At 43.6% G+C, this 13,964-nt stretch overlaps 2 protein-coding genes across 4 annotated transcripts in view; one reads left to right on the top strand and one right to left on the bottom strand.

Moving 5' to 3' along the window:
* Positions 1 to 362: 362 nt before the first annotated feature.
* hoatz (HOATZ cilia and flagella associated protein) lies at positions 363 to 848 on the bottom strand. The gene has a single exon (XM_067232706.1). The coding sequence runs from the start codon at positions 846 to 848 to the stop codon at positions 363 to 365; it is 486 nt and encodes a 161-aa protein (XP_067088807.1).
* Positions 849 to 2,104: 1,256 nt separating this feature from the next.
* LOC136940750 (myosin-11-like) overlaps positions 2,105 to 13,964 on the top strand; it is a 46,792-nt gene continuing 34,932 nt past the window's right edge. The window contains exons 1-21 of one of the 3 annotated variants that reach the window (XM_067233032.1): positions 2,105 to 2,416; positions 3,196 to 3,366; positions 3,864 to 4,020; positions 5,453 to 5,480; positions 5,796 to 5,895; positions 6,099 to 6,125; positions 7,124 to 7,216; positions 7,325 to 7,388; positions 7,911 to 8,009; positions 8,419 to 8,562; positions 8,760 to 8,855; positions 9,234 to 9,352; positions 9,678 to 9,830; positions 10,281 to 10,454; positions 10,897 to 11,070; positions 11,544 to 11,658; positions 11,808 to 12,001; positions 12,532 to 12,653; positions 12,959 to 13,028; positions 13,281 to 13,441; positions 13,769 to 13,877. In XM_067233032.1, coding sequence (XP_067089133.1) covers positions 2,105 to 2,416; positions 3,196 to 3,366; positions 3,864 to 4,020; positions 5,453 to 5,480; positions 5,796 to 5,895; positions 6,099 to 6,125; positions 7,124 to 7,216; positions 7,325 to 7,388; positions 7,911 to 8,009; positions 8,419 to 8,562; positions 8,760 to 8,855; positions 9,234 to 9,352; positions 9,678 to 9,830; positions 10,281 to 10,454; positions 10,897 to 11,070; positions 11,544 to 11,658; positions 11,808 to 12,001; positions 12,532 to 12,653; positions 12,959 to 13,028; positions 13,281 to 13,441; positions 13,769 to 13,877 — 2,682 coding nt within the window. Of the gene's footprint in view, positions 2,417 to 3,195; positions 3,367 to 3,863; positions 4,021 to 5,452; positions 5,481 to 5,795; positions 5,896 to 6,098; positions 6,126 to 6,491; positions 6,519 to 7,123; positions 7,217 to 7,324; positions 7,389 to 7,910; positions 8,010 to 8,418; positions 8,563 to 8,759; positions 8,856 to 9,233; positions 9,353 to 9,677; positions 9,831 to 10,280; positions 10,455 to 10,896; positions 11,071 to 11,543; positions 11,659 to 11,807; positions 12,002 to 12,531; positions 12,654 to 12,958; positions 13,029 to 13,280; positions 13,442 to 13,768; positions 13,878 to 13,964 lie in introns of all 3 variants that reach the window. The other 2 variants (XM_067233033.1, XM_067233034.1) reach the window with 2 other exon arrangements.

Genomic DNA, 13,964 nt, shown 5'->3' with positions numbered 1-13,964 from the left:
CCGTCCGTATCGCCCGCCCATCCGTTAACGGAGTCGGAGAAGCATACTGCGGCCTTTAATTAGGACTGGTCTTAAATTCTGTTGGTGCAACAGGCGTTAGATATGGGCCTAAGACCAGTCTTAACAAAGACTCACTTAGGACTTATGACAGTCGTAGCAAAATTGGTGCAACCCGCTCCTGTGCCCCAGTCAAGCTTTATGTCTAGCAACGCGCCTGGTGGAGTCCAGTCCTGTTAACAATCCAGTAGTTTTTGTTCCTACTCCTACTGCTGTTGTGGTTGACTGATACATGGAAACACTTTATTGAGAACAAAGAATTGAAGGTGTACAATATGGCTATGCCTGTGATTAGTTGGTTGAGACTATTGTAGCAGCTTCACCTCCTCAATGTCCAAGTCTTTTGCAGATTTTGTGACATAATTTCCTACACTCTTAAACCCGTCCCTCTGCTTGGGCTTGTAGGGACAAGAGGCCATCTCCTTCTGTATCCTCTGCTCTCTTTGCTTCATCAGTGGATCCAGAATTTCCCCTCTCTGTTTGGCCATACTTAAGTATTTCTTTCTCTCCTCCTGACGTAGAGCTAGCTGCAGGCGCTGGCGACTCTTTTGCGGCGGCACGTTGTGCTCAGCGATTGATTTGGAGATGGCACTGGTGTCCTTATGTGACCTAGCTACCGGTAGCCTCTGGTGTATATCGGACGACTCCAAGCGTGACTCCTGCGGTGGTAAGAGGGACAGAGAATTCCACAGCAACTTGGCGTGAGAGACATCTTCCTGTGAGGAGCCGTCAAACACAGTGTAGTACTTCTCAAACTCTTCCTCCTCTACCTCTATACGATGTACAGACATTTTAAGGTTATTGCTAATACTAAGAAATATAAAACTTGAGACGAGAAGGGTGGTCATCAACGTCAGTATAAGGCTGGAGAGGCACAGAATGCGGACTGTTGTCAGTTTTGGTTACCACGGAAACGAGGCGGACCGCACGCACCGCTCCTCCCATAGATGGCACTGAACTGTTTAAATACCCGTGTAGGATGCTGCCGCAGTTAATTCACACTTCTACCTGTGCCGTTTCTACCTGGACTCCGTCTGAGGACTGCACTGTAGCATCGAGAGATATAGCCATCTCGACATTACCGGGAAAGAAGGCAAGTGGCATTTCTTTTATTTTACTGTAAAGTTTAGGCTACTTAGGATTTAATTCAAAAGAACACCAAGCTAGGTTTTGACTAACTTCCATTTAAAAAAAAATATTTCTGTGTCAAATATTTCAACTAAATAATTGGTTAAATAAGGACTACAAGAACAAGAAACATGATGACACCTCTTTAGCTAATGTGACATTTAGTATGTCAGCATGATTTTTTTAAATCCATAAACAAAATAGTTATAGTTACCTACTTTTGTAATTGTGGTATTATTCTTAAGAACACCCAACAACTTACAGAGAACAGCTACTGTACATACAAGACTATTAGTCTTTACCTGTCAACCATTGTGCCACTACCACACATCACAGAACCTTGTGACAAGTCATAATTCTTGTGTAAACGGTAAGCTTGGATGGACACTTGAGCTGAGCTGCTTTCCTTATAAGGTAGCTCACTGGTAAGTCCCTAGCATCCCTCGAAAGGCCACCAAGACACTGCCAGTGAGAAGAAGCCAGGTACCCAAACATGGGCATTCCAGCATGGCACCTTGCCTGTTGTATGATAGCGGTTATCTTCATTCTGTAAATTTACATAGTTTATTGTGGTCACTCAAGGCAAGTGGAGCCTTGTGCTCTACAGGCAGAGAAGAAGATAAGTGAGTAAGTAATGCAAACAGCATGCATTTGTATGGTTAGCTAGTAGCACCTGTATTTATCTATACAATTTGAGTAGACAGGCTACTGATAGACGGAGAGGGACAGATGAGTATATGTTTAGGCAGCTATTGGTTGGTGGGTGACAAATAGAACACTGATGTTTTTATTGTATCTTTTATATTATGATTCAATGTCATTGTTGTTTGCATGTTCTGAGTCAAGGCATTTCGATTTTTAGACATTTGGAGGGCACCACTGCTCTTGTTGGAAGTATTTCATAGCACAAAACTGTATTATGTTCTTCTGCTATAAAACAGCTACAGTATATACTAGGCCTATATGTCTCTATGATTATCACAATAATAAATACAGTTCCATTGAGGATTCAACGACAAGCAGTTTTGAGATCGAACCTAGGGCCAGTGACATGTCCAAGATGGCTGCCAATGACCCTGCCAGTGATGACAGCAAATTCCTCTTCCTGGACGATGACTTTCGGAACAGCGGAATGGCCCAGGCTGATTGGTCGGCCAAGAAGATGGTGTGGATCCCATCAGAGAGAGAGGGCTTTGAAGCTGCCAGTATCAAGGAGGAAAAAGGAGACGAGGTAATGTTATAGAGGTGTGGTCAGCTGTACCAGCATGATGGGTCCAGTGTCCAAGCTTGGTTTCAATTAAGGACAAAGATTGTTATATCTAAATAGCTTTACATGGCTTCTTCTCCTTTTGAGCTTTCGTCTACCTAAACTGGAATATATATAATAGTATATATAATAATACCTCCATATTGTTTTTACTTACAGGTCAGAGGATGTAAGGTTGTGAAGGCGAGGAAAGGGAAGCCACTGAGAGTACTGAGATGCAGGCAGATAGTTTGGATTTACAAACATTTAAACATCCTCGGTTTATAAGGATCAGACATTGAAAATTCCAGCAGTTGATTGTCTCTGATTCTCGTGATGATTTGTGTCTTCTATAATTCAACATGATTTGTGTCTTTACTCTCTGATACAATTGAACACTCAAATAATACTAATAACCTTCACTGTATGCCTTTCCTTGCCAAATCGGACACAACTGGATTGGTAACATCTTGTCACCTGTTCAGTTTAGTCAGAGTGGACCGTAAGAGATTATATGAGATTCTAGGGAGTCAGGTGGCTGAGCGGTTAGAGAATTGGGCTAGTATTCAGAAGGTCGCTGGTTCGATTCCCGTCCGTGCCAAATTACGTTGTGCCCTTGGGCAAGGCACTTCACCCTACTTGCCTTAGGAGAGAATGTCCCTGTACGTACTGTAAGTCGCTCTGGATAAGAGTGTCTGCTAAATGTAAATATGAGAATGTTATTGTATTTTAACGTGGTCTTACCTCCTTCCTTGTCCTTCAAGGTACTAGTGGAACTCTCCAATGGCCAGAAGATGACGGTCAACAAGGATGACATCCAGAAGATGAACCCTCCTAAGTTCAGCAAGACAGAGGACATGGCTGCCCTCACGTGCCTAAATGAGGCATCCGTCCTGCACAACCTCAGGGAGAGGTACTTCTCCAGCCTCATCTATGTAAGTACTTCTACGTAGACACACACATACACACAGCTGTCAGAATTTTCCCTCTTCTTTTTAGAGCTGTTGCATTTCTTTCTCCATTTCTTTCTGTCATATACACATACATAGAGACGCACCGGGCATGCACGCACATACTGTATAAACAAACAGGCACACACACAAACATACTCAAGTAGAAACATTTATAATAAATGTTGTCCAACTGTCCTCACATGGGGTCAGATGGCTGAGCGGTTAGGGAGTCGGGCTATTAATCAGAAGGTTGGTTCGATTCGTGCCAAATTACGTTGTGTCCTTGGGCAAGGCATTTCACCCTACTTGCCTCGGGGAGAATGTCCCTGTACTTCCTGTAAGTCGCTCTGGATAAGAGCGTCTGCTAAAAGTAAAATGTCCCCACCAATGAACACAATACACTATAGGTCAGGTCACCAAGAAAGGTTTAGTCCCTACCTTCTCCTCATCATCATCTCTTTTTCTTCATTTTCCACCAGACCTACTCAGGCCTGTTCTGCGTGGTGGTGAACCCTTACAAGATGCTGCCCATCTACTCTGAGAAGATCATTGAGATGTACAAGGGCAAGAAACGCCACGAGGTGCCCCCGCATATCTACTCCATCACTGACAATGCCTACAGGAACATGATGCAAGGTAGCTGTGTGTATGCATGAGTGTACATGCACATGTGCATAACTGGTGAGAGTCAGAGGGCTGAGACACATACAATTTAGGAGATCAGAGACAGAAAGCGGTCAATTTTCACTAACGTGTGTTTAATTATCAAAAAGAAACAATGCTCAAACAAATACAGAAGGCTTTCCAGGCTTCTAACTGGGAAGCGTTGTTTTTGATACTGTATGTAGTAAGGTTAAAAGAAACCTCTGTCCTTGCTATGACCCAATCACTGACCGTGGTTTGTCTGGTTTCTATGGTCTAGCAGTGATCTAAAACCAAGACCCTACTTTCATTCTCTACAGACATGGGTGACAACCTCAAAATACCCATACATGGAGGCCTTAGACCTGACCCGTATTAAGTAAATGATCCGTTTGCTATTTTTAGCAAAATAAATTTCAATACATGAGCTTGTCTTAAAGGAGTCATTGAATGCAAAACTGAGTTAACCTTGTCATAGTTGAATAACGACAGTTCGGTGGGTAAAATGGACATACAGTGAACTTCATAGTCCATTGACAGCTCTTTCCTATGCAAATCTCAAAATTTTACCTTATTTGGCTCTGGTCTCTGCCTTTGTCACGCCTCAAAATGTACATACAGACCAGCCCACTGGTTGGCCATGTTGCTTCTTTGCTCCGCAGCTTTGCTTGTTGTAAACCAACCGATCAGCACGCAGCTCATCTAAATAATCATGAGCATAAGTAAAGGGGAGAAAACCTGTCATTTCATTCTCTAAAACCCCAGCAGTCTTACATCCTCACGCCTTTCAGACCTGATCCTCATTTAAACACAAGGCCTGAGCTTCAGCAGTATGATCCATCATCAGCAGTGGAGAGGTGGCTGAAGTCACGTGGCAAGAGAAAGCCATTTGCTAAAAAATGGTAGATTAAATCCATATGCAACATCAAGACTAATTCAGACAGATTATGTACTCTTTTTTCCAGTTGCATTGTTCATGCATTTCATGTAAAAAGTCTGACGAGTAAAATAAAAAAAATTACTAGCCAATGGCGACTTCATTGTGTCCATTGTAGAGGGTTGAGTGTGAAACACCCTATAAAATCATTATATGACCCCTTTACATTTACATTACATTTAGTCATTTAGCAGATGCTCTTATCCAGAGCGACTTACAGTAAGTACAGGGACATTCCCCCCGAAGCAAGTAGGGTGAAGTGCCTTACCCAAGGACACAACGTCATTTCGCACAGCTGGGAATCAAACTGGCAACCTTCAGATTACTAGCCCGACTCCCTCACTGCTCAGCCATCTGACTCCCCTTTAAGAGTTCGCAGCATTCAGTGTGTCAAAAACAAAGTTCTAATCTGACATCAAGTTCATCTGAATCTTGTCATCATTCCCTTGCATCCCATCCCCTGACCCCCTTATTTGTGTTTCTCCACAGACCGTGAGGACCAGTCTATTCTTTGCACGTAAGTCAAAACACCAAACACTGACCTTTTAAATTGTATCAGACACACACACACATACATACACATACACACTGGTCATTAATCAGCCTGTCAGATGACTGAAATGGTTCAAGTTAAGGTTGATTTCAATAAAACAGAGGAAAAAAAATCCTTTATGATCTTCTAGTGGATAGACGGACACTGTTGCCCGCTCATTTATCTGTTACCACTCACTCACTTGCTATTGTTTTGGTGCCCCCCAACCCATATTCATGACAACCCCCTCTCTGTGCTACCCACCCTATCTTTCCACTTCCCCCTTCACCCCCTCCCCAGAGGTGAATCTGGAGCAGGAAAGACAGAGAACACCAAGAAGGTGATCCAGTATCTGGCTGTGGTAGCCTCCTCACATAAGGGCAAGAAGGACACCAATGCTGTGAGTAACTTACAATTGCTATCTAAACAAATTGCTATGAGACAAATCAGGACCACAGATGTGCAGGTGTATATTACAACAGTGTTAATTTAAACTTAAATAATATTGGAATATAATATTAACTAATCCTAACCCTGCCCCAAAAATGTCATATTTTAAATAAATGTAATAGAATGTACTTAAATACAATTCTTATGTGACAGGATCCAAATGCCCTGACATTGGTAAAGGTATGGAATCCTTACTGACCTTACTGGAAAAATGTTCCCTTCCTATGTTTTAGCTGGTGGTGGTCTTGCAATGGGAGGCTAAATGGTGGGGGCGGCTTTCAATGTTTCAGTGTTTCATTGACACACACACACTCGCAGACACAGCCTTTATCACATGCCTCTATCAAAGGGGTAGAGCAAGAGGGCGGAAGATTCTGCCAGAAAAGGATATACTTGTACAACTAAATGTTCACTGCTCACAATAGGTTGAGGACAACAATGATGAAATACCATTGTCATTTCCATTTGTGGAAATAGAGGGGAGTGGGAAGAGGTTGTTAAGTGGTTAAAGTTAATCCTCCACATGGTTCTGTCCCTCCTCTGTAGAAAGAGACAGCCTCATTACTGGCCTATGTGAGTATGAGCATGCCTGAGAGGAATGACACTACTGTATGCCAACCTGCCTCTGTCACTCATTGGATTAGATCTGATGATCAGTCTCCTTCTGGTCTTGTAATCCTTACATGTAGAAAGACACACCTTTAATCTGATTCTCTGACTGCAGTGACGGATTTTCCCCAAAATTTGAGTTGGCTGCTTTTGCTGTTCTGGTGCTTTAGAGTCTGTTATTTAACCCTCGTGCTGCCTTCGGGTCACATGACCCAAAGGTTCATAACGAACCATCGCTGTGTTTACCCAATTTTACCCAATACAAAAACAAATAAAAATAATTTTCTTTTAACCATTCCTATGTGGGGGGTCTGAGACAGCCCGACAGTTAAAAGAAAATGCTTAACTTTTTTTTTGTATGAGGTAAATTTGTCGCAATACGAAGGTGGGTCACAATGACTGATGGGTCAGAATGACCCGAAGATAACACAAGGGTTAATGTGTGTTTGTGTGCCCAATGTGACGCACTATGTGTGTGTGTGTGAGTGTGTTGTTATTTTGTACACGCATGTGTGCATAGTCTTATCATTACATAATGTAACACAGCAAGCATCTTTTCGGGCCCACAGGGAGAGCTAGAGAAGCAGCTTCTTCAGGCCAACCCCATCCTGGAGGCCTTCGGAAATGCCAAGACCATCAAGAATGACAACTCTTCTCGATTTGTAATGCTCAATGCACTGACCAAAAAGAAATTATAAAAAAATTATCTACTTTGTGTCATTGAAATGTATGGAGTTTCAAGTTTCCTCATCTGAACTTTATCCTCACAGGGCAAATTCATCAAGCTCAACTTTGATGTGACAGGGTATATTGTTGGGGCCAACATCGATACTTGTATCCTCTGAAAAGATCAACAGCAAACACATAGCACTAATATGCACTTTGTACAAATGTATGACTGTATATTATTACATTTGACATTTTTTTCATTTAATAGACCTAATACAACATACAAACAGTGCATGTAAAAGGTACAACTGAAAATGAAGGACCAAATTGTTCTAACAGTGCTGTCTTTTATGATTAGAGTCAAACATAATTCTGTATTTAGCAGGCACAGTGCAAAATAACCACATCTCAGCTACCAGGTATGGTGCAACAACAATAATTTCTCAACTACAGTGCAACAATAACAGAAATGAGTAAATTAGAGTAAATTGCAGAAAAAACAATGTAATATCTTAAGTCCAAAATCAACATTTTGATCGTTTTGTGTGCGCAGTCCCTTGTGAGACAGTTGTATATAAATATCTTTGCTGACATGGTTATCCCCACCCCCCCAAAAAAAATCGAAAGCCATAACATAACCACCTATTTGACTTGGTGGATTCTCTTTAACCATTTCCTGACCATCAGACCTGCTGGAGAAGTCTCGCTGTATCCGCCAGGGTAAAATTGAGAGGGCCTTCCATATCTTCTACTACATGGTGGACGGAGCCAAAGACAAGTTATGTGGTGAGGACTAAGACTCAGATTTGGCTGCGATGAGCCATTTTGAAGGGCCAGTGGCCAAGTTATGTCCCCCTAGTGATTGTATATGACCAGGGAAAACCCTAGGCCCTTGATTATAGGTTGTTGACCAGGAAATGCTATCTGTGAGTGTGCTGTCGCATGGTGTGTTTGTGTATGTGTGGTTTTGTTTAACTTGTGTGACCTATGTTCCCCACAATAACAGAAAACTAGGGATTTTTTTTTTTGTTCCCCGCAACTTCATGTGTTGTTTCTAGGGTTGTTTAAGGGGGTTTAAAGTAAGAATCATATTAAGGGTTAAGGTTGGGGTTAGGGGTTATGGAAAACACGATTTTGGGAGTGAATTGTGGGTCCTCCCTAGCATAGTAAAACAAACCTGTGTGTGTACACACAGAGGAGCTGCTGTTGGAGGGCTTTGGGAACTACAGGTTCCTGGTGGCAGGCCATGTGGAGGTGCCAGGCCAGGACGATGGCAAGATGTTTCATGAGACTCTGGAGGCCATGGAGATCATGGGCTTCACTGAAGATGAGAGGATTGGTAAGGGAGCCAGGGATCTCCTCCTCTCTATTTTCTTATCCTTTCATCCCTACTCTCTCTCCCTCTGCATATGCCTATTTAATATACAATTGTACACATTGTATATTAAATAGGCATATGCTCTGTCCCACTACTAATATACAGTATGAATGTATAAAACACGCATCTTAATGTGCACATCTTCTGGTCTCTTTTAGGGATGCTGAAGGTATGTTCCACCGTGCTGCAGCTGGGGAACATCGAGTTCAAGACGGAGAGGAACAATGAGCAGGCCACAATGCCTGACAACACAGGTAGGACTCACAGAAACACAGATAACACAGGTGACAACACAGGTAGGACAGGAAACACAGGTGACAACACAGGTAACAGAATACACAGGTGACATTTCAAGGCTATCCTTACCTGGCTTTAGTCTCTTTTTCCCATAATATATATTGTCTCATATTTCCCCTATCCATATTTCTTTCCACCTTTTCAACATGTTCTCTCTCTCTCTCTCTCTCTCTCTCTCTCTCTCTCTCTCTCTCTCTCTCTCTCTCTCTCTCTCTCTCTCTCTCTCTCTCTCTCTCTCTCCGTATCTCTACCTATCTCTCTTTCTTTCTCTCTCTTCTCTCCTTATTCTCTCTGTCTCTATCGCTCTCTGTCTCTCTCCCTCTCTCTCCATCCAGCGGCCCAGAAAGTGTGCCACTTGCAAGGCATCAGTGTGACAGACTTTACCCGTGCCATCCTCACTCCCCGCATCAAAGTGGGCAGGGAAGTAGTGCAGAAGGCCCAGACCAAGGAACAGGTAGACTTGTGGTGTCCTTCTTCCTCTACTCTCCATTTCAAACCCTGAACTTTACAATCAGGAATCAGTAACAAGTGTTTCATTCCCATTTTATTTGCCTTTTTCATCTTCCTCTTACCTCCCTCAATCTCGCTCTGGCTCCCCTTCCTTCTCTTCTCTGTCCCTTTATCATCCTTTCTGTCCATCTCCTCCATCTCCTCCTCCCTCTTTCTCTTCCAATTCTCCCTATCTCTCCGTCACTCCCCTCTCTTTCTCTCCTCCACTCCTCTCTCCTCCACTCATCCTTTTCTCTCCTCTACTATTCCCTTTCTCCTCCGCATCCCAGGCTGACTTTGCCATTGAGGCCTTGGCCAAGGCCATGTACGAGCGCCTGTTTCGCTGGATTCTGGCAAGGGTCAACAAGACTCTGGACAAGTCTAAACGCCAGTCCTCCTCCTTTCTAGGCATCCTGGACATTGCTGGCTTTGAGATCTTCGAGGTGAGATTTGTACCTTAATCAAAAATGTAACAAAATCCTTCTACCTGTAGTGCTGTTTATCGTTTATTGTTTTAGGGAGAGTTGCCGAGTTTCGGAGAAATCAGCCATAAAGATGTCTACCGTTTCTCATATACAATGGAGCTAGATGGCTTAAAGGACCAAAAAAGTCAACTTGAAAGCTCAAGAGCAATGTCTTTTTCCAGAAATCCTGACCCATTAACTCAAGATCAACCACAGACATTTGTTATGTGGGAACTACTTTCTTTCGACCAAGAGCTTGTGCTCTTACAATTGGCGGTTGTAGTTTGGTAGAGGTGAAAATTGTTTCTAAATGAAACTTCTGACATGGTTCCTAATGGACAAATAACCAATAGAGTACAGTTGGGTTGTCCTTGATGTAGACTTGCTGTCCATATGTCCATATGCCTCCGTATGACCTCTGCTCTGCAGGACAACTCGTTTGAGCAGCTGTGCATCAACTACACCAACGAGCGCCTGCAGCAGCTGTTCAACCACACCATGTTCATTCTGGAGCAGGAGGAGTACAAGAGGGAGGGCATCGAGTGGAGCTTCATTGACTTCGGGCTGGACCTGCAGCCCTGTATCGAGCTGATAGAGAGGCCGGTCAGCACAGGGAGGGGTGGGGAAGGGTGGGGGGTGAGGGGGAAAGTTAGCAATGTTAGGGTGTGTGGGAAGGATAGGTTTTGGGGGGTTGGGGGAGGGGATCCTTGAGCAGATAATGAGACACACATAGACAGACAATACACGTCAGGTCCAGTCACCGCTTGCAAAAACACGTCTGCAGAGACTCTCCTTTTGTACACCTACACAGAGTTGTTATTTACAGAGGCATGCACACACACAATATTGCTCCTAACATGCACACATACTCATGTCAGACCATCTCTCCCGTTTACAATACAGCCCCATGAACCCACACTGTACACAACATACTTTCAGTGCACACTTCAGAATGTGATAGAATAACTCTTATTCACTTTCACTCTCTCTCTATTTATATTCTCTCTTTCTCACTCTCTGTCTGTCTGTCTGTCTCTTTCTCTAGAACAACCCTCCTGGTATCTTGGCTCTGCTGGATGAGGAGTGCTGGTTCCCTAAGGCCACAGATCTGTCCTTCGTGGAGAAGCTGATGAACACACACTGCACACACTGTAAATTCTCCAAGCCCAAAAGCCTGAAGGACAAGACCATGTTTTCTGTGTTGCACTACGCAGGCAAGGTAAAAACAGATGTTGATTCTAATTAGATTTCCCGATTTATATTTATGTTGGATTCACTTCACTGTTATTAAGCAGTTTACTAATGTTCAGCAATGTTTGCATTTTCCAAGTTTAAATGGTTTGCAATTTACCAATACAAGGCAATTATGATTTTTTTTTCAACAACAACTCAATACAAACATGCAATCCTCTAGGCAGGGACATCAAAGTGAGGGGAAAAGTCAGACTTACTACCCAAGGCCCCAATGGGGAGAGGGCCCTCGAAAAGCTTGGAATGAAAATGTGTTGAATGAAAAACCAGAAATGGGGAGAGGGAAAAATGCAACATCTTTATGGGGCCCAAAATACTTAGCAGCACCCCTGCCTTTATGTGCCTTAGATGCTAGCCAATGGAAATGGAACTGTGTTTTCTTTGAAGCCATCTTTCCCAGAACTGTTCCAAGCTCACTACTTATTTTCCCATGTTCCCCAGGTGGACTACAACGGTGCAAACTGGCTGACCAAAAACATGGACCCTCTGAATGACAACGTGACGGCTCTGCTAAACAACTCTTCAAGTCCCTTCATCCAGGACATGTGGAAGGACGGTGAGCTGGTTGGGTTCATACATGTTTTCTAAATTTGTTGTGACACTGAGGAAGCAGAGAGGGTTGGTGTCTCTCGGTCTCGCTTACATCTCCCATCCCTCCCGGTCTCTCCCCTTTCCCGCTCTTCCCCTTTCCTTATCTCTCTCCAGTTGACCGTGTGGTGGGTATAGACACCCTCACCAAGATGTCAGAGAGCTCTACCCCCAGCTCCACCAAGTCTAAGAAGGGCATGTTCCGCACGGTGGGCCAGCTCTACAAGGAGTCCCTGGGCAAGCTCATGACCACCCTGCACAATACACAGCCCAACTTTGTGCGCTGCATCATCCCTAACCACAAGAAGATGGTGGGTTACTCCCTAGCAACCTCCCTCGGATCTATCTTGTCAAATCAAATCAAAATATGTGTTTTGCCTTTTTTTCCAAAAACAAATATGGAGGGAAAATCTTTCAAATGCGTCTGACTGACTCTTGTTCTCTCCCCTTCGTGCGAAACATTTGCACTTACGCACTTAACCCATCTATCCATGCCACTTAGTCTTTCTCACTCCATCAACCGTCTAATCCGCATACCAATCACCCAAGGGACTTTTACCTTTGCATTTCTCCGACCCCTTCCTGTCAAAAAGAAGAAAGAACCCAAGCTCTCCTACTATGCTACCCTGACCCTCTTCCTCAACCATTGTTCTCCCTTCCACCTTCCATAAGCATTATTTCTCTCATTAATTTATTGATAAAGCATGTATCCATCCATCCAGCAATACCATTCATCCATTCAGCCATCCATTTATCCCATCCATCCATGTATTCCATCCATCTATCAAAGCCATCTATCTCATTCATTCATAAATCTATCTATACATCTCTGTGTTGGCAGGCCGGTAAAATGGACGCCAACCTGGTTCTGGACCAGCTGAGGTGTAACGGGGTCCTGGAGGGGATCCGGATTTGCAGGCAGGGATTTCCCAACCGCATCGTGTTCCAGGAGTTTCGTCAACGGTGAGGAACCAAAGTCCCTCATGAGGAACCCTCATAGACTGGACCTTGAATATGAGTAGTTCCAAAAACTGTTTATAATACACTAAGGTCAAGTTGTGATCAAATGAAACTGGTTATATTGCAACAACTAGTTGTGGCCAGGGTTGGAATTTGGGTTAGACTTGCTTTGTTTGATAATTGGTGGGTAATTGGGTAAACATTCTATAGGCAAAAAGTTCTCCAATCGATACTGTTATCTCTCACTGTTTTTTTGGGGGGGAGGGGGCTTTTCTAATAGAACAGACAAATCCTTTCTCTATTTACAGCTATGAAATCCTTGCTGCCAATGCCATTCCCAAAGGCTTCATGGATGGGAAACAGGCTTGCTGTGTTATGGTCAGTGTTATTTAAATTAGTTGAACAGTGTAAACCTAATAGGATTATTTTTGCCACCCAAAGCTACTGATGATGTCTTCTCCTGCCCCAACACAGTTAGTCTTGGCATTCAACATGACATTTTAGGTTCAACCAGACTGCACGCCTATCACCAAACAGGAAAACAGTTTGTAAGACAAACTCCCTGCTGCAAGCACAGTGGTTCTCCTAAGGCTTACCCTAGACTGAATCTTTCTTCTCTTCTCCTCCCAGGTGAAGCACCTGGACCTGGATCCTAACTTGTACCGTATCGGTCAGAGCAAGATGTTCTTCAGGACAGGGGTGCTGGCCCAGCTGGAGGAGGAGAGGGACCTTAAACTCACCATCGTCATCATTGCCTTCCAGGCGCAAGCCAGAGCCTTCTTGGCTCGCAAGTAAGGAATTTTCACACACACACACACACACACACACATACACACACACACACTATCAAACGCACACACATACACTCTATCACACACACACACACACACACACACACACACAACTGACACTCCTTCTCTTTAGAACACACACTGAGACATAGATGCACACATGCACTGGATCTGCACACACACTCATGCTTGCACTCTGACCTAGACACAGTGTCTCTTACACATTACTTGCACATTATCTCTCTTTCTTCTTTTTATTTCTTTTTTTGACACACATGCGCGTGCACACACACACAAAGTCCCCTTCTTTCTCCTGTTTCCCTGCAGGATGTTTAGTAAGAGGCAGGCCCAGCTGACTGCCATGAAGGTGATTCAGAGGAACTGTGCTTGCTACCTCAAACTCAAGAATTGGCAGTGGTGGAGGCTCTTCACCAAGGTACACAGACACACACACACATCACACTGTGTCACACACATACTCCAGATAAATCTAAAAGCCTCCATTCAAAATAAAGGAATAGAA

This window comes from Osmerus mordax, chromosome 3 (assembly GCF_038355195.1).
Source record: "Osmerus mordax isolate fOsmMor3 chromosome 3, fOsmMor3.pri, whole genome shotgun sequence".
Classification (NCBI taxonomy): Eukaryota; Metazoa; Chordata; class Actinopteri; order Osmeriformes; family Osmeridae; genus Osmerus; species Osmerus mordax.
Note: the sequence above shows the minus strand (reverse complement) of the source record. Positions and strands in the feature narration are given on the sequence as shown.

Coding starts and splice junctions, on each gene's coding strand:
- hoatz (XM_067232706.1), bottom strand. CDS start 848: ATGTCTGTACATCGTATAGAGGTAGAGGAGGAAGAGTTTGAGAAGTAC.